General features: G+C 29.8%; 2 protein-coding genes across 2 annotated transcripts in view; one reads left to right on the forward strand and one right to left on the reverse strand.

The window, feature by feature from the left end:
* The window catches only part of LOC135951682 (uncharacterized), a 44,323-nt gene extending 24,255 nt beyond the window's left edge, over nucleotides 1-20,068 (reverse strand). The window contains exon 1 of the mRNA XM_065501367.1: nucleotides 19,984-20,068. Coding sequence (XP_065357439.1) covers nucleotides 19,984-19,986 — 3 coding nt within the window. The 5' untranslated portion in view covers nucleotides 19,987-20,068. The remainder of the gene's footprint in view (nucleotides 1-19,983) is intronic.
* Nucleotides 131-13,475, forward strand: LOC135952533 (cytochrome P450 6d1-like). Its single transcript, XM_065502537.1, has 10 exons — nucleotides 131-759; nucleotides 1,144-1,299; nucleotides 1,354-1,799; nucleotides 1,856-2,104; nucleotides 2,167-2,327; nucleotides 11,026-11,516; nucleotides 11,754-11,876; nucleotides 12,312-12,742; nucleotides 12,820-13,068; nucleotides 13,145-13,475. Exons 1-10 carry the CDS (start codon nucleotides 233-235, stop codon nucleotides 13,321-13,323), a joined length of 3,012 nt encoding a protein of 1,003 aa, XP_065358609.1. The 5' UTR covers nucleotides 131-232; the 3' UTR covers nucleotides 13,324-13,475.
* Nucleotides 20,069-21,636: the final 1,568 nt, after the last annotated feature.

Raw genomic sequence — 21,636 nt, forward strand, 5'->3', positions numbered from 1 at the left:
ACATAGGTATTAATAAATAAATAACAACATAAACAGGCTATAGGGTACATTTATAGTACATATATAATTTAACAAAAGCTCTGGAAAAGATAACAAATTTATATTCTCAGTATTTATTAACAAGTAGTCAGAGAGTGAAAATACATCAGTTTATTTCTAGACAACCTAACGATTAGACGCGTAAAAATTTTGTAATAACATCATAAAATAATTGTTGCCAAACAAACTAAACATGTTATTATTTTTACTAATTGTACTATCAATTATTCTATATTTCCTGATAAGACGCCATTATTCTTTGTGGCAACGTTTGGGTATCGAATACGATGAACCTACAATTCCCTATGGCTCCCTACTAAAAGTCAGGCGTAAAGAAAGAGCCTTTGGTTTGGTTATGTCTGATCTTTATGAGAAATACACCAAGAAATTTGTGGGCATTTATTTGTTTATAAAACCGGCGATTCTATTGAGAGATGCGGCTCTGGTGCGTCAAATAATGACAACTGATTTTGGCAGCTTTCATGATCGTGGTGTTTATGTCGACGAGAAAAATGATCCGATGTCAGCAAATTTATTTACACTTAAAGGACAAACCTGGCGATCCTTGAGAGCAAAATTAACACCTTCATTTACATCAGGAAAATTGAAAGGAATGTTTAGTACGGTTGATGATGTGGCCGATAAATTAGTAAAACATTTGAAAGGGCAATTGGATGATGGAAATACTCATACATTGGAAATAAAAAGTCTGACTACCACGTAAGTTTAATGCTGTACTCAATAACAAATTTATTGAATTACCGGCCTTTGGTTGAGCTCAAAGGTTTTCTCCTCTCTCAGATGTAATAAAAAACGGTCCAATAAAGATTTCCAATGCAAGAAATCTTTACTGGGCTAAGCTGAAACATTTGATATACGAGTCTAAAGATGACATCAGATTCGACAAATATTGGATGATTAAATTGGCGTATTCATTGTATCCATTACATATATTTCTAGTGGCCATGCCTGTTTCGTCAAATATTCAAACTGAAAGTACTTTAAGAAAATTTGTTTTTCTTCCCTTAACCTTACAGTTCTCATAATACATTGATTAGTTACGTATATTTAATATATTCTCGCTTTTCTTTACATTTTTCACAGATACGCCATTGATATCATTGGTTCCGTTATATTTGGTCTGGACATTGACAGTTTTAGCAATCCTAAGAATGAATTCAGACAATTAAGTGATAGACTTTTCTTGCGATCGGGAGTATTATTAAGCATAAGAAATATAATGAGTTTTGTCTGTCCACCGTAAGTTTTAAACCCTCAAACAAAATACTTAAATTAAATTTACAACCATTTTAGAATTGCCCGTTTTATAACCGCCCTTGGAGTTAAGGACTCTGTCGTGTATAATTTAAAAGATATTGCTAAGAGAACCATAGAGTTCCGGGAGAAAAATGGTGTATATAGAAAAGATATGTTGCAACTATTGATACAGCTGCGTAATACGGGTAAAATTAGCGACGATAATGATGGTTTATGGCAAATTGAAACGACAGCGGAAAACCTAAAGTCCATGTCAATTGAATTGATTGCAGCGCAATTATTTCTCTTCTATATAGCTGGTTCAGAGACCACCGCAGCAACCACATCTTTTACCATTTACGAATTTGCCATGTATCCGGAAATACTGAGAAAGGCTCAAAACGAGGTAGATGAATGTTTAAAAAAACATGGCTTAATGCCCGAGGATAAACTAACATATGAAGTCATACAAGACATGAAATATTTGGATTTGTGTGTTATGGGTAAATATTAGGAAAATCTAAATAAGTAATCTACTAAGATTTGACCTCCTTTACAGAAACCACTCGCAAATATCCAGGTCTCCCATTTTTGAATCGTGAATGCACTCAGGATTTTACAGTTCCCGACACAAATTTCACCATTAAAAAAGGCACCGGCATTATTATTTCGCTGTTGGGTATTCATCGCGACGCTGAATATTTTCCCAATCCTATGGATTATAAACCAGAACGTTTTTCTGAGGAGATTATGGATTATAATCCTGTAGCATTCATGCCCTTTGGCGAGGGACCACGTCATTGTATAGGTGATATATTTAAAGAATTTTATATTTTTTATTTGTGCAATAATATTATAATTTTGTTTTAGCTCAACGTATGGGTGTTATGAACGTGAAGGTGGCTTTGGCTAAAATATTAGCAAATTTCAATATTGAACCCATGAAACGAAAAGAAGTGGAATACAAATTTCATGTTTCGCCTGTACTAGTGCCAGTTGATGGTTTGAAAGTGGGACTATCAAAGAGATGGTGAAGTGTTTTTATATAACATTAAAGATAAAATCGTACAAGTGAACAGTTCTAATCAGAAATCTGTTGACAATAATAACAATGATGGAAATAATTCAAAACTTTTAAGGGCATTTTATTAATATTGTTACGTTTTAACCTATTCAAAACGCTGGTTTATTTCCTTTAAATAAACTGGATACTTTTGATTGCAAATAAAAGCCGTTTAGTAGTTTGAAAATTGTAACAACTCTTTATTTATTTATCTCTGCTTACAACACTGCCATCTGCACTCTAGATTTCTCTTTAACTGTCTACAGGTTTCTAATACATACGCCATCTGTGATGTACTTTCTACAATGTTCTTTAACTGAATATTCGAATTCGAATATACGGTCGCAGCAAACAGCGTTGCCAACTTACGATCAATGGTCAACTGAAAGCTTTTATTCAATGTTAATAATGCCCACAGATATGTTACAGTTTGCTATTACAGCACTGTTATTTGAAAGCATTGGGCTACTTTTAAATCAGCCGTTAAAATCGTTATATTTGAATTCAAGTACAATTTCGTAACAATATTTTTTCGAACATTCAAGAAATATGTTTAGTGAGTATAATTACTGATATATTTAATTTACATGTAATTGTCGGATGAGAACATGATAATAGACGAAACTGGAGACACTACTGATGAAACGAGTTTTTATCAGAACTTATCGATATTATTAAAAGTATTTAAAATCTAAAAAGTCCAAAAAGGACTCCAATGGTATAATGTAGGATTTTATATGCTTAGAAAGAACTAAAAAAATAACTGACAAATTGGATATTCTTTATCATGTCTTACTTTCGATTTCTCCAACATCTACAATCAGCGAGAGAGTTTTTCCAAGTCGAGTTTTATTAAAACTAAAGAAAATTATGTATTTACTAGAGCCCTGCATGGGTGACTCTATTTGTCACACACAATGAGTAATCCATTGCTTTGCACACAACTCATTTGTTGTTTTGAATATTATTTACAAAGTGTACGTACTTTTGATTTTAATAATTCAAATTTTTGTTCTACTCAATCATTGCGAGTATTATTATGTATGTGTACGTCTACATTCAAATCGAGTAAGTAAACAACTTACGTATATAAAAAGAATACAAAATAAATATTCTGAATCGAGTGAATCGAGTTTTAAATGCCAAAAGAAAAATAATTAAAGCAAATAATAATAAAAAAACTTGAAATCCATCGTATACAGAATATTGATTTAAGAAATATAACTGCTGTTTTCGACATAATTCGACCCTCTGAAGAAGCCTCGAAGATACTAGAGCGTATTTCTCTCCCTCCAACAATTCATTTGATCTACATTTATGTAAACAGCCTTCTAAAGAAATGCGCTGAAAGCAATGAGGTTATAAGCATTGCCAAGGCTTTGAAAAACGAGCTTAGGCACTACTTGGAAACTGTCGTTTTTTCTAATTTGACCATCTGGCATCGAGTTGCACTATTTCTGTTCCCACCTGCAAACAAATTGCTAAGTTTCTCTGAAGAAGATCGAAATCTTATAAAATTGAAATGTATTCTTTCAAAGAATTTCATTATAATTAAATCACATAATAAAACCCTCTATGATTCGATTCACTCGCTGTTTTGCACTCGATTTGAAACACAGAAACACTCTCAATACTCATATAATGCTATACTCTTTACATTCATGTATATGTTTTGAATAAATTATTATATTCATTCAAAATACAATGAGTGAGTCAAAAACAGTGCTTGAAAAAAATTAAATGTTTTAAAATATTATTTAAGTCACTCATGCAGGGCTCTAGTATTTACTTTTTGGTTGAATTGTTATGTTTTGTTAATTTTTGTTTTTTTATTAATAAAATAAATACTTCAATAAGTACACAAAATTCGTGATTTAGTTTCAGTTTAACATTTAAATAGAAATTATTCGGTTAATCGAAAAATTTAAAATTAACCGATTAAATCTAAACCCCGATTAATTATTTGCTTGATTAGCCGATTAAACCAGAAACCCGATTAATTGAATACCCTAGTATTGATCAATAAAATCGTTCCAAATATATGTATACATATTTTCATACTTTATTGAATTCGATGTGTGAACTGTATTACAATCTGGGAAAAAGTAAACCTTTTATTTTGTAAATTGGCTCCCTATTACCAAATGAATATTTTAGTTTCGTTTAAAATGTACATATATACATAAGTATTTTGAATAATTCTTATTTTGTAATAAATTTTCAAAGTTAACTGTAATTATTTCACACACACTTACTCTTATGCTAACAGTTTGATCCAGTGTCTAGTAACAATTTCAAAAATTCGCTAAAGACTAAACATGGATTAACATCATTAAGTATTATGATATTTCTTTGAGTTTTAAATTTGTCAAAGCCACGCTTAAGTATCAGATTTCCAAAGAAAATCTCTACATATAAACAAACAAATGAAAGAGTGAGTTGTCAACAGTAGCAGATCAGATGATCATCATCGTCATATTATATGATAATGACAGTCAGTGTTGCCGTTTAGTTATAACTAGGGGGCGGAGTTTTATGAATTTATTATTGAAAAATATGCGCCTTAAATATGCTTCAAAAACTCAAAATATGACCTAAAAATTTATAAAATATGCATTTATATTTTTGTGTAGATACATAAAATAATTAACTGAGGATCGCTTAATGTCTAACAAGTTCACAACACATTTCCCAGCAATTAGACATTCGCAGACTTGACTCTTTAAATTATACTATCTACAACTGTTTAATTTAACCTTTAAAATTATAATTGTTCTTTGAGAAAAATATGCATGTATTAAATCTAATATCATAGAATTAATACAAGTCTAACATAGTCTTTAGAGCCCCCTTCAATTTACATTTAAAATCATTAAAATATTGATGGTGCTGTAAAGTAGCAACCAATTATGATTTCCATCTCGTAATAAATGGCTGTGAAGAGATGTGATTGGCCCCTAATGTCAGTTCTGTTTTGACATTTGTGTAGTAAACACATGCGAAATACACGTTGATAAACAATGTTACGCTACACTGCTCCAGAACGCGGAATATTTCTGACTATTTATTTGACCTTAATCACCACCAAGAGTAAGATGATTTTTCTATCTTAGCGTGTACGTAAATAAGCAAAATTTACGCTTCTTGGGCACTGAAAATCCGCGTGTAACCCACGAAGAGCCATTACACCCGCTCAAAGTCACTGTATGGTGTGCTGTTTTCGCTGGAGGAGTCATCGGACCTTTTTTCTTCGAAGACGTCGCGGGCCAAACGGTTACCGTGAATGGTGAGCGCTACAGAGCAATGATCAACGAGTTCTTTTTGCCGCAACTTGATGAATTGGGATTGGAAAACATGTGGTTCCAATAGGACGGTGCAACGGCACACACTGCACGTGCCACAACCGATATGCTGAAGGATGCATTTCCCGGGCGGCTAATCTCCCGTTTTGGCGATTTCCACTGGCCAGCAAGATCGCCTGATTTGACCGCTCCAGACTTCTTTTTGTGGGACTTTTTGAAGTCGAGGGTTTATGTCAACAAGCCTCAGACTCTTGCAGCTCTTAAAGACAATACCCGTCAAGAATGTGAGGACCTATCGCCGGAAGTTTTGGCCAAAGTGATGGAAAATGCCATAAAAATGGCTCAAATGACTATCAACTGTGGCGACGGCCATTTACATGACATCATATTCTCGACTTGATGTAAAAATAATTAAAAGACCAAATAAAAATAATCCACAAGAAGAATCAAAGTTTTTAATTTTTTTTTTTAATTACAGCCAAAAAACATCGGAAGTTTACTTTTGCGCCACCTTGTATCTATACTTTAAGAAAATTGTATGGAAAAACTTGAAAGACAATAAAAAGTCTCATCAACATAACAGGACCAATATTATTCTCAGTACAACTTTTTTGATTATAACATACAGATTAAAATTTTGTTGGTCTTTGATAAGGAATTTAATTGAATAATGGTTTTGATGGTGTTATGGGGTTTTTATTAAATAACACTACTAAACAAAATAAAATTTTTGATAAGGGCTCCTCGTATATGACATTTTATTAATATAATTTTGGCACGCTAATCACAAATATGGCATAATCATCAATTTAACTGAGAGTTTTAAATTTTCTTTATGGATTTAAATTCTATGTGAGTTATGCTCTTAGTTAAGTACCATTTATTACTTTAATATTTGAAGGTTTGGGTAAGTAATTGAAAAATTCTCATTTTTCAGTTTAACGTCAGTAGTTTTTATTGCAGTTTTTTTGAGAACCACAAAAATTAGACAATAACGAATAGTTTTTTGTATTATAGTTGGTAAAAATTTAAATATTTCTTAAAATATTAAAACAAAATAACTTAAATTTTCGACAAAAATTTCAAAATTGTTTTAATATGAAAAAAATATTTATTTTGGTCTCTATTTAGAAATTAAAATAAGGCATGTTTAATGCCCAGTTTTTGACTTGTTATTTAAATACGTATTTAATTAATTTTTACTTAAAATTAAGTTGTATTTAAATACAGTTTGAGTTTTTCAGTGCTACATAATTTGTCTTATTTAAATAAGATAAAAGTATGGTAGCACTACTAAACATGAAAAATTTATCGATAGTTTTGTTTAAAACAGCTGTTCAACCAAAACAAAAATTGATACATTTTGCCCAATAAGAAATAAAAGTTTGCTAAACAAAAAATTAATGGTAGGAAAATGTACGTAAATAAGCTCCAATTGCCCCGCATCGGAATTGTAGTTTTTGCAAGACGCTGTTTTTGGCAAGACGCCGTTTTTTTGTTTTTTCTTCACAACTATAGAGTGAAAAAAAACCAAACAACAAAAGTCAGCTGTCAAAAACATATGGTAGTTTATGAAACTTAAATAGAATTTAAATGGCCAAAGTTGGCCATTTAAGTATCATTTAAAAAAGCACTGAGAAACTCATTTTCGTATTTAAATAGAACTTAAATATAATTCATATTTAAATACGAAGTCAAAAACTGGCTCTAAGGGCCATTTTTTGAGATGGTATTTAAATATGACTTATTTTCAAGTTCTATTTAAATACAAAAATGAGTTTCTCAGTGCTTTTTTAAATGATACTTAAATGGCCAACGTTGGTCTCTCAAAGACCTTTCATATGATAATTTCGGGCCACCCTAATGTACAGTTTTTTACAGTTTCAATTAAATTATTCGATCTTGAGATAAAAGTGGAAATATCTCGAAACTGAGCGTACGATTTTAAAATGTGCGTGTTAAAATTATATAAAAAATATTTTTGCACATCATTTTTGAGATCTGTAAAAAAAGCAATGTAAAAACAATAAATAACTATCGTTGCCTTAAAATTCAACATTAAATTAATTGAATAAACATTTGTAGAAACGGGGTCCCTTAGACTCCATTTGATTGTTCGCACGTAGTGAACTACCACGAAAACCAACCAATCAATCGTTGCCTTAACATTCAACATTAAGAATTGAATAAACATTTGCAATTGTTTAGGAATAAAATTAACAAACGGTTTGAAAACATCCCTGGCAACACTGATGACACCGAACACTAATGCGGGTATTTGTCAGAATATGAGTGTAAGTAAAAAAAACCGGAAGGATAAATTACTCATACCAAATAAAGTAAATAAATATACAGACATACAGGTATATTGTTGCTGTCATTGGGATTTATGGGTATATTTCTTGTCTTATGGATTTTTCCATATTGTTGTAGGTAAGAATGTTTACTGTGAAGCAACTGATAATTGTCGTGATTACCAAAACCGATGTAAACAAACATGAGTAAATAGTGTATGTATAATGGAAACAACTGATAACGTCTTAAAAACCTAGGGACTGATCAGGAATGTTTCCATTAGCCATGCAGTCGACTACTGAGCTTAAACATAAAACGGAATTAATAAATAACGAAAAAATGCAGTTTGTGTTCGAATGAAAAAGGGAGAGAAATGGAGAGAGAGACAAGTAATTATCAGTTTTTTTGTCTTATATGTATGAATGTATTTTGAAGTCAAGTCTTTTAAAGATGATGAAGAAGATCTAATCTTGTATTGCCAAAAAAGACGAAAACAGCAAAATGAAAAATGAGAGAAAAAATAATGATCTTTCGACAGAAAATGTTGAGAAAGAATTGTATTTCAGGAAAAGAAGAAAAAAAGTGTTGTCAAGGTTTATTTGTGTTAAAAATGCCAAGACGTATAGAGTCAGTAATCAGTTGGTCGAAAAGTTAAAAGCGCGATGGAAGTCAACCTAAATGATATTGAAGGTATTGATCAGAATTGGAATAGAAAATAGGTGAAATCAAGGTGAATGCAATTACGGCCAAAAATCCATAACATCTTTATTTCTTCACAAAAATGTTTGAAATTTGGTATTTGTATTAAGAATAGCATAACCGATCGATCGATAAATATCGATGTTAAAATACAGGGCTTGGCCAAAAAAGCATGGACGTTCTAAAAGTAAAAGTGGCTGAAATTTCGGATTACATATACAGGGTAAATGCCGGAAATTTTGTGTACATTTAAGAAAAAGACACTTGATCCATCGCAAAAAATATTAGAAATTACATACAGGAGTTGGCCAAATAAACATTGACGTTATAAAAAAATTTCGACATACAAATACATGGTTTGGCCAAATCAGCATAGACGTAAATAACTCACAAACTTACATAATTTTTGAAATTGACCAAAAAAAATACAAAAAAAAATGAATAAAATATGAAGGCACTGAAATCGTTCTGGTTAATTGAAGCTGAAATTTATAGTACTTACTCTTGATACTTTACAGCATTAGATGTAATTTACACTTAACCTCTAATAGCCCCTTTTAATTTGTTCTGGCCTTTCAAACATTTTTAATTTAGTTTCTATAGATTTAAAACTAGTTCGTAATCACTTCACTTTTATATAAAAATAACACGCAAAAGCTCCTTAATAAAGAAGTGGCCTCTTAAAATCCGTACGCACAGATATCAGGTAAAAATGTTTACGTCTAGGCCGATCGAGGTTGTGTGGCCTTTAAATATGAATACGTAAAATTGAACAAAAATATTAATTTTGCGGGCAATCCGCAGCTGCGGTTTGAAGAGTCAAGCTATTTAGACATGTTTTTAAAGAATTTTCAGAATTATATATAAAAAGAGAGTTTGGAAAAGCGATTGCTGTCATTTATCTGATATAAAGTTTCAGCCAAGTTGTCATTACTCAATGACAAGTTGTAATTACTCAAATACTACTATGAAGTGTTATAATGAAAATAATATTGATGTTATACCAAAACACATCAATTAAAGAAATTGCCCAAATCTTCGTCCAATCGAGATATATTGGGCAATTGTTAAACGTAAATTGGAAATGAGTGCAAGTACAGTAAATAACCAGATTTTGATGAGAATAAAGTGGAATAAATATGCTGGAATAACGGTAGAAGTGGGAAGAAAAGTTGTGCAGCTATTAATGGGAGGCGTAAGAAGAAAAGCCAGAAAATTTATTCGCAATATAGACACATAAACCTACAGTTATATTTTTTTAAAGCTTAATAAATTACCTTTAATTTCATGTTTCAAATGTTAGCATAGGTTGTTTCATTTAATAGTTATGCTGGCTTTAATCCGTATGGATTTTAAGTGGTCACTTCTTTAACTTTAACGTGGTATGGTTAACTGTTAAAGAAAAAAGCACAGGCTACTTCGATTCAAAAGTAAAAAAATCACATTTTTCTAATATTAAAATGACAAGAAATAACCTTTAACTTTACAGCACTATAAATAGCCATATAGTTACTTTATAGCCAAAATAATAATGATACTGTATATTCTGTTAAGAAAAATTTACCATCAAAATTTTATAAAAATTAAAAAAACAAAAAAAAAAAATAGATTAGAAAAATATAAATATGTAACTCAAAAAAGATAGTTTCGAATGAAATGGATTATTCTTTGAATAACATTGCTACCAACCAAAAATAACGAACACTTCACTAAAAAAAATATAAAACTATCTAAAGATTTTTGTTCGAAAAACCAAATTTTAAATCAATGAGCAATAAAGAGAAAGAAGTGCAACAACTTTGGCTGAAATTGTTTCAATTATGATTTCTTTAAATTCTAAAAAAACTAGCCAGCTTGACAACACTGAGACAAAGAAAATCATACCTATGCTGCAATTGCCAAAGGCTCTGGACAAAAATACCAAACAGTCTGACAAACGGACGGACGGACGGATCGGCAGACGGTTATAAATAATATTTCTTCATTCGGTGTTGTTGTTGTATTTATTTTCTATATACCATCAGACATGGCAGCAGCAAGTGGATGGATGACTTGATATATACAACCATTGCATGTACTAAATACTGGCACTCTTACACGTACATACATACATACATATGTATATGTATGTACATATATACTTATATACTTAATAAATAACTGAATGACGGATAATATGGCAGGCGGCAACTTTCGTTTTCTGTGAAAAATTGCAAATTGTATTTTTATTTTTGAAACAGTCTGTCAGTACAGCTTATAACGATCAGTTCGGAAATCGAAAAAGCAACAAAGCATCAAATAGGAAACGCGTGCTCAATACTCCCCAACGAATCAATCTTAAACGACTCGAGACAAATAAAACAAGAATAGAAAATGTGGTTACTCATACCGATTTTAATCTATACAATTATATTTCTCTCAGTGCGACATGTTTATAACTATTGGCGTCGAAAGGGGTTTCCCCATGAAAAATCCGACTTGAGTTGGCCGTTTCTCAAACAAATTTACAAACGTGAGTTCCATCATGTCGATGCCATTGGTGAGGACTATCGTGCCGGTAAGGAACGTTTTGTGGGCATATATTTTCTGTTCCATCCCACTTTGCTTATAAGAGATCTTTCGTTGGCCCGTGCCATACTGGAAAATCCATGTGGTCATTTCAATGATACGAAATGGGATTATGTTCGAGGTTATCGTAAATTTAATCTAATGGAAAAAATATCACCCATATTTTCTGCTGCTCGTTTAGAGGCCATGTTTCCAAATATTGAGAAGGTCGGGGACTATGCGTTAAATCATTTGAGTGTTGTAGCCGAATGTAATAAATCTGATGGTATTGATATGCAGCATATGTTGTCAATGTAAGTACATACATACATACATATATATTTTGAATGTATATATGTACATACATACATATGCATGTATGTATATAAGAATGTTTTTAAATTCATACATACTATATATAATATCTTTTAAATTTTATAAATAAATTTCAAGTTGATAAGAAACTGTGTTTGTATTTAACATGTTGTTTCAGAATTAATTTGTATTATGCATTAATTGAATTAAAATTAATTTTATTATTTCTTTTATAGTTATTCTGTGAATATTATCGCCAATTTAATCTATGGCTTAGAGATTGATCTTTTCAAACAAACAGATTCAATATTTCAACAATATTTAAATTATTCCATACGTCAATCAGCTGTTAATTCATAGTAAGTATTTCATATAACTTGAGCAACATCATTAATGTGCAATATTGCTAAATAGAGATAAGAAGTAATCGACTATCAATGCCTGTAATAATAATAATAATAATGACATAGCCAAACATTTATTGTCGTGAACATTAAAAATTTAATTAATACGAGTATATTTAATAATGTTTTAAATATCGGGATTAATACAAAAATACATGTTAGAAATCTTACTCTGCATTTTCTCTAAAGGATAGGGTAGGATAGAAAGAAGTTATGAATGAAAATATTTAATTGATTGCTTCTATTTGAAAAATTAAAATTGTTTAATTTAAATAGCAAAAAACTGCTGGAGCAAGCACTTTCGATCATTGTGGAAAGTGATAATTAGTATTATTGCATGTTTAAGTTCATAAATGTATTACATATTTATCTGTATTTTGCCACTTCTAGCACCTACAATCGCATTCCCAAAAAATCCTCACTCACCTATCGTCTGCGTGATGTCATTCGTGAGAATGTGGAACGACGTGAAGAGGGCGGCACGATACGCAAAGATATTCTGCAAATTCTAGTCAAATTTCGTAATGGGAACGATATCGAACAAAAAGAAAAACTGAGTTGGCACATTGAGAATCTCTTTGAGAGAGAAAAACTCTTATCAATAAAAAAATTGGCACATATTACCGAACATCTTTTGGAGAATGGTATGAACACAATGGCATCGACAGGCGTATTTGCATTGTATGAGATTTTGCAACAACCCGAGCTAAATGATAAAATTTTAGAGGAATTAAGGACTCACGTGCTGAAAAATGATAAAAAACCACAACTAACATACGAAGGTTTAAAACAGTTGAAACTAATGGATTTGTGTATACAAGGTAAGAGGTTTATTTAATAGATAAATACTTAATACAATAAGAACAAATATGTGTAAATACTTAAATTTATTTAACAGAAACTGTGCGCAAATACCCCAGTGTAGCTTTAATTGAACGTGTTTGCCGTAAAGATTTTCAAATGCCAGAATGTAAACATATTCTAAGTGAGGGTAAATCCTTTATTATACCGCTTTTGGCCATACAAAGAGATGAGACTTATTTTGAGGATCCTTTAAGCTTTAAGCCACAGCGTTTTGTACATGACAGCAATGGCAATAAGGGTGAATGCTTGCTAAGTTTCGGCCTGGGAGCTAAAACATGCATAGGTGGGCAGCAAACATTTTTTTTTTTTTTGCAATTATCCCTATTTAATAATCTAAATTTCTACTTCTTTATTTTCAGCTCAACATTTTGTTAACCTTGTGGTTAAATGTATTTTGGTCAAGCTATTCCTTAATTTTCATATGGAGACAACAGATACAGAAAATTTGGAAATCTGTTATAATAAAACACCGTTTATACAATCGAAAGAGGGTTTTAAGGTTAAATTAAAACCAACGAAAATAAAACTTGATTTATAGATTTAATGTGGTGATTTTTTTTATGTTATAAATTTAAATATTTTACTTTTTAAGGATAAAAATAAGTTATTTGTCTTGTTAATTATAATAACAAGTTTAAATAGAATTGATTCCAATAAATCTAACAAAATTTCTAGAACGATTTTCAAAAATCTTGGTAATGTAATTTCTGAATTTATGCCGTTAACAGCTTGAAATAAATCTTTAACTTCTAAATGGATAAACGATCTATCCGTTAATAAACTTTCCCATGGCTATAGAAGAGGTGAAGTTGAGTTTAAGTTTTGAACTTGGACTTTAAACATCAAGGCCCCAGACTGGGGTAGCTCGGGTATATACAAAATAAAAAACGATGCAATTTTTTTGGATTCGATCCGACTTTAATGATTTAATTATACATCGAAGTGTAGCACATTGGTCTTCTTTTCAAAAATTTTAGAGAAAATTTGGCCTAAAGTTAAAATTTTCATTAATAATAGGTCTAATTTGGAAGGCTCTGAATACAATTTTTAACATAGATTTCTTTTATAGTATTTCCCAAAATGTAACATTTCAGAAAAATATAAAAACATTATTATTTTTCTTTTTATTTTCTGTATAACTAAAAAAAAATACTTTATAACACTTTTTACTTTTGACTCAGCAGTGATTTTTAAACAATTAGTTTTTATAAACACTCTTAAATTTGTTATAAATAAATTAGTTCAAGTTAATTAAATTATTTCCAAAAAATCGCGAAAGATTTGCAACGCTTTTAGCAAAAAAAACCGACTATAATTTTAAAATGTTCTCATAAACTATAAGAGACGTTGACGTTATAGGGGCAAATATTGAAAACTCTCCCTAGTGATTCTACCTTCTACAATTATGATATTATGGCTATGTTTTTTGTGGATTTCTTTGGTATTTTTATAATATTTGGGTTGAAATCTTATAGAAAAAATCAATTTCCAAAAAATTTTGAAATTTTCAATTGTTTGTATGTATGAAAGCGAATGTAGAAATTAGAGATGCTAATCGGGACTGGTTTTTGAAAATCCCGGGGTTCGGGATTTGATAAAGAATCCCGAAATCCCGACCCGGGGTTTCCCGAAAATTAAAACAAAGAAACGTACATAATTATGTCTTTACAATTGAATGTAAATTTTTTATTTAGCAATTAATTTTTTTAGGCACTAAAAAGCATAGAATACTTGCAGAAGTACATTATATAAGAAGAAATAACAATAAAGTATGTACAGTGGTGGCCAGGAATTTAAGACAAAAATTGTTTGCTAAATTCCACGTGATTGTCAATTATTTTTTCAAATATTTCCACAAATATGTATGCATGAGAACTGTTTTAACACACAAGTGTGTTTTATTCGACTGTGTCAATTCATACATATTCACCACGAACACATAAAATTTTTCTACAACTTGATTAAACAATTTTTTTTAAATAAACATATTTTCTCACATTTATATCATTATATTTTTATTATTATAAAATATTCGGACCAAATTTCGTATTTTTAGTTCCATTAGTTTCGGTCATATCATGTTATTAACAGCGGATGTTCGCTGAGGTGGGTCAAAGTATTTCCACATATCTTTCACCGATTTTTCCAAACATTTTTCAGAAACTAGAAACATTAATAATAAATTTCATACCCTTAGAGGTCCTTTTATTTTGGCTCTATCGCACTTAAAATTCAGTTGATGAAAAAAATTCAAGTATTTGTCTTAAATTGGTGGTCACCACTGTACATTAGAGTTAATTTCAAAAATTTGATTTGCGGGTATCATCATTTTTCTGAAGGTTTTTGCGTAAATAAAAATAATGGCGTCCTTTTTTTGTGTGCACCTAAAGACACACATTTTGAGCACATTTTTCTGTAAAGCAAAAACAGTTGAATATATTGCAAATATGATTTCAACAGTCGATTCTGCATTAAAAATTAATACAACTGATGTTTTTCGAATCCTTAAAAATATTTCCAAAAACCCACACATCTTAAAAAAAAAGTTTAGTTTTTTTAAACATGCACGATGAAAAGGCATTTTAAGCTCAAAATCTGCGTCTTTAGGTGCGTTGAACCACCACAATTTATTTTTATTTACGCAAAAACCTTCAGAAAAATTATGATACCCGAAAAACAAATGAAGTGACCTGGTCACAAAGGAACTCTAATGTACATACTGGTAAAGAACAGTACCTTATCTTTTAGCCTTTTGCAATCGAAATATTTTCATTTTGTTCGAGCTCCTATCTGAGATAAAATCAGTTTCATTTGAATAGGATTTAAATTGAGTTTTGTTAGACAACTTACAAGAAAAGGTGAATAATTGATTTTCTAGAGCCCCACTCAAGGAAACCCAAAAATACCATTAACTATATTGTAGAAGAATTTGGGCTTAACAACTTTGCTAAACATCACTTTGCAATATTCGCGCATGTAGAATGTCAAAATGCATGAAAAAGGCACACAAAAATGACAATTTCCCCAATTTATTTATGAAAAACGGGATTTGAAAAATCCCGAAAAGGCCGGGATTTAAAATTAAAAAATCCCGGTCTTCGGGATTTTCGGGAACGGTATTCCCTATTTAGCATCTCTAGTAGAAATACAATCATGCATAATATTGAAATAAATTTTATGCAATACATAGACTGATGTGTGCGAATACAAATACCAGCAGCACCAAGCATCGCATCACATATGTATCTGTATGTGTTTTTTACGTGATTATCCAAATAAAATTTATGAAAACACAATTTTTGCCAACATTAATGAGCTACAAGTAAATTTATGTTCTGCTGAATTCAAATGAAATGTGAATTGTTGCCACACACACAATCTCTCGCTTCCTTAGATACATTAATTTATAATTTATGGATTAAAGTTAAAACTTGGCTTGAAAATATTTAGAACACCAATGGAGAAACCACACATTTATGTATAAAATAGTGAGAGTCAAGAATGTTGAAAATTTTATTAAATTCTTAATGAATTATGTTGAACTTATAATAATTTAAGATAAATTAGTATGTATGTATGTATGTATGATTTGTCTTTAAACAATTAATTCAAAAATTATGACGACGTTTTGGTACAATGATGGGGAGATAGTGTACAAGTACTTATGTAAGTTAATTATGAACAAACATATTTTGCATATTGTCGAAAACACTTAATAATTTTGTAATAGAGCACCTACATACAGGTAATAGGACTAGATTGACCCCATTTGCATAAAGAAACACTTTCGAAAAAAAAAATAAATAAATGTTGTGTAGAAGCAACAGCATTTTTTGAATCCATTGTAATTGGCACAATGTAATAATAGTGAACTAGAGTTGCAGGAATCTAATTTGAAATAATTTCAGTTAAGGTAAATAGTTCTATTGATGTTACATAAAGTGGATCAAACTAGATTCGATTATTAATATATAAAACTATTCGTAGGTATTAAAAGCAAAACAGATAAATCTATCTTAAATTTATAATAAAATGCACTTTAACGACTGAATATAAATTGTATCCTTTTATTACAAAAAAATGTTTACCTTTGGCAAGCATTTACTCATTTGTAAATACACATTATGAAAAAATAAAATTTCCAACAATAGCAATAATAAATAACTTTCAACACTATTTAAAATTGCTGCAGTTATTTTAAATAAAACAGTACGAAAAGCGAATACATGTGAAGTCAGATTTTGCACGTTTTCAATACCAAAGTTTTTAGGGATACCCCTCACTATTCGATAAACATTTATGCATCATAGAAAGATATTTTTTGTAGGGGTGCTAGGAGAAATATTGAACCGATTTATTACATTTTCAACAAAAAATTTTCTTTTATAATAGGAATACCATGTGCAAAATTTAAATGTATTATCTGCAATATATTTAAAGAAAATTGCAAACTGTTTCGAAAAATATCAACTTTATTGGAGGTTGTAACACGTTTTGGTCCATAAATCTGTTTCTACTTGAGCGATTTTGGCCATAGCTCGTCTTAGAATTTTTAAGATGAATATTTCGATGTGTTATAAATGGAATGACAAAATCAATATAAAATTAACCACAACAAAACACCCCTCCCCATAATTTTGTTGGTGCGTATAAAAAGTTAACTACTTCTGTAGTTTACAATATCGGGAACATTTAAATAAAAATTTGTTGTGTTTTTTCGACAAATGTAAACTCAAAAATATGTTAAAATTTTACATCAGCATACTTCTTCGAATACTATTGTTCCATAACAAATGCGTAAAGCACTCACTCATTTACGAGTATGTACTAGCATACATGCCATACATACATACATATGTATGTATATAGCTAATTCCAAAGAACACTTTTACTGATTACGAATTCCTTCCCCAATAGTTGACCTACTTAGTGATTCATACTCACATGTATGCAAAAAGGTACAAACTACCAAATTCATATTTCTTTTCTATTCAGTTGACAGTGCGGGAATCTTTTTTTTTTTTAAACTACATAAACTTTTATTGTTTTAACTAAAATTTTCCCTTAAGGCATACTTGGGTGTGAATTATTGTATCTTACTGTCTGACTGTGTGTGTTTGTGAGAATAAGTATTTTCGGGATAGATACAGATACTGCAAATATTTGTGTAAATCAGAGAAGCCCATTTCATAGCACAATTGTGCAAGTTAACCACACACATATTCTTATTCTCTTTGATTTAGTCGTCACTGAGACAGCGACGAATGAACAGCTAAGTGGATGTATTACTATTTTTTTCTTTTTTTTTAATTTTTGTTCATGATCACTGAAAGAAATATTTGGATTTTTTTTAATATATTTCGAACTTTAAAAAATCATTGAAGTTTTGTATATTTTTTCACCTCAATTTACTTCTGTGAACAATTTAATAAAATAAGCAAAAAAATATTTTACATATTTTAAATATTTACAAATTTGTCGAAAATTATTAATATCGAACTCTCCATTAATGAGCTATGATAATATATCGCCGACAATTTGTTGACTTGATTATTATTAACAAATAAAGCCTTAAAAATATTGGCATCTTTTATTTAGTTCACTAAACTTTTCCTTCAGTGGATCTCTTTTTCGCTCACCAACACAAACACAGTTTTAGCTTTGGACATCTCTGGTGTAAATGTATGTTTGTTGTATAATTGTAATGGATATTGTTGGTTGAAAATTTTAACTTTCAAAAGCGTAGAGACCCAGAATGTTATGAATTTATGTATTTTGAATAGTAAATTAAGTAGGAATGCATAATACCTACGAATATTAAAACATACTACGTACATACATACATACATACATACATACATACATACATACTTACACTTTGGAAAAAGTGTTACAGTTTTTGACCAAGAGGATTAAAGTAAAAGCACACAAGTTGTTATAGAGCTAAAAAGGAATTAATTGTTAAAGTAAAATATTGTTTATAAACTCAAAATGGATTTGCGTCCGTTAATTCTACTTATATTATTAAATAGCTAAGTGGTATCCATTTGCTGATAATTCATCATTAATTTGTTATACACATATAAGTAAATATATTAGGGGTCCTCATGTAAACGCTTAAATGCCTCGCAAACTTTGCAATCTCTCGCAAATGAACTGTCAAAAAATTTATCGAAATTCGTTTGCACAACTCCGATATGTTTGCGCGACAATTTAGACACGCAATCTTGAATTTATTGTGTATTTCACGAATTGTTTACTTTTATTTATAAGAAATTAAAATCAAATAAAATATAAATATTTTGTGCATGTGAAAATTGTGTATCTTTGGAACAGAATGATTGGATTGAATTGCATTGTGTAGGGAAACATTAACCAACAGCTAGAACATAAACAAAATCTTCCAAACTATGTATACCATCGTTTGTTCCAAAGATTTAACTTTCACTCAACATTTCTAGAATTGAAATTTATACAATTTGAAAATTTTTTTTTTAAATTGAAAAGGTGGCCTCATAAAACACGTCGCGCAAATTTGCACAATTGAACAAATGGGCAACTTACATATGTGCTGTTTTTATAATCCAAACGAGTACTTTGAGTGGAAATTTAACATGTGTTTTGTTATTGTAACAAAAACAAAATACATGTAAAATTTAATTTAATATTTATTCGAATCGAAAACAATTGTTTTAAATTTCGCTTAAAAAAATGATAAATGTAAAATTTTGGAATCGAGATTTATGATTTTTTTGTTTGCTATCAATTTCTAATGGGCAAACGATGTCAGAACATTTTTATATTTAAACATCGATGGGCAAAATTCGAAACTTCAAATAAAGTGAATTAATATGGCAATAAATAGAAAGCAAAGGAAAGAATTTGTTAAAAATTGTATGGTTTGAAAAGAGGGTCAAATATATATCACACTAGTTGTAACCCACAACGATTGAAAAGTGATTGTAGAACATCAATATAAACATACGGTTCGATATTACATATTTGACATTTGACATTTTTCTTAAATAATGTTTACCACAAATGATTTCATTATTGTAATCATCTGCACTTTACTACAAGTTTTTGGCAATAGTGTTAATATTGTAAAACGGTTTTCATATACTATATTAATTATTAAATAAACAAATTATTAAATAAACAGATGAAAAGTTTCAAAAAGTTTTTACAAAACACTTACCATTTTGTTACTGTTTAAATTTGAAAGCTTTTGCTTCGCCTTTCTTTCGAAAACAATATTCAACCGCAAACGATGTTCAAGCCAAAAATCTGGAATAAAAAACAAAAGATTAAACATTTTTTAACAATAGATACAAAGTAAAAGGTGTAAAATGGAATATAAAAAGAGTTCTTCCTGTTAAAATTTAAATTTAAAGCAAAATATCCATACAAAATTTGATTTTAAAACGTTGTTTAAATTTAAAATTTGTTTATGAATACGGCCTTTAATAATTTAAATTTAGAGAAAAATTTAACCCATATAATTTAACACAATTTTTAAATTTGTCAAAGATTCATAAAACAAAATTTTCATAAAAAATTTGATTTATAAACCGTTGATAAAATTAGAATTTGTTTATGAATAAGTGCTTAAATATTTAAGTATAAGAGACAAATTTAACCCATACATTTACATATGTATATTTTTATGTTGTTAAAAAATGTTTGAAAATTTCCTAGGAATTTTTTTATATTTTTCAGCTTCAAAATGAAAAAATATGCGCGAAATTGACACATTTTTTTTAACAGGATGATTAGGGTGGCCCTTAATAAACGAAAGTTGCATTTTGGACATTCTCACCCCCCAGTTGGGTGAACATTATTAAAAAAATCATCGTGAATAAATTTTAGGTAAATCGGTTGGGGTTAAGACGTGCGTGCCGCAAGCCCTCTGAAGTTTTGAGATGCATTTACAAGGGGAAAAAATGCATTTTTTTCAGTTTTTATAAAAATTAGCGGTATCCTACGAAGACAAAAACTCATATACAAGTAAATATGGACTTATTTTAAGTAAAAATGAGCTTTAATTTTAATATTTATCAAAATATGTTAATTTTGTTCCTACCTTTCTTATTCTAGTTGCCTGAGACACGTTAATGGCCTGGCGAATTTTTAATAACTTTAAAATTTTTTGGCCAATTTCTGTTTTTTATGTCTCATTGGAACGACAATTACGTACACATATCGATTCTTTTAAATTAAATTACAAAACTAATTTTTTAATGGCAAAATTTTTACAAAAACTGAAAAAAATGCATTTTTTCCGCTTGTAAATGCATCTCAAAACTTCAGAGGGCTTGCGGCACTCAACCGATTTACCTAAAATTTTTTCAGGATGATTTTTTTACTAATGTTCACCAAACTGCAGGGTGAGAATGGCCAAAATCCAACTTTCGTTTATTAAGGGCCACCCTAAGGATGATATGATTTAATGTTTATGCATTTCAGATATTGTTGATTCATCTTGAAATATTGGCAAATATTTTTGAACTAATTCATTACACAATACAATTATAATGCAATTTATTATAAAATATTATTAAATTTAGAGTAACTTCGGGTAATGTGGACTACCGTTTTGTTTTTTCTAAATTTTGGTTACAATATATATGGATATTAAAATTAGCTAATGTATTCTCTAATGGTTTTTGCAGTTGAAAATTTTTTCCGTTAAAGGATAAAAAATTTATGTGAAAATATTTTAAGGAACCCAAAAATCAGCATTAAAAAAATTGGAGGTTAATATGGACCACTATATGAGGGTAATGTGGACTAGTATTTAATACATAAAATTCATGAACCAGCTAATCATGAATGATTAAAAAATTTAATT

Source organism: Calliphora vicina, chromosome 2 (genome assembly GCF_958450345.1).
Source record: "Calliphora vicina chromosome 2, idCalVici1.1, whole genome shotgun sequence".
Taxonomy (NCBI): Eukaryota; Metazoa; Arthropoda; class Insecta; order Diptera; family Calliphoridae; genus Calliphora; species Calliphora vicina.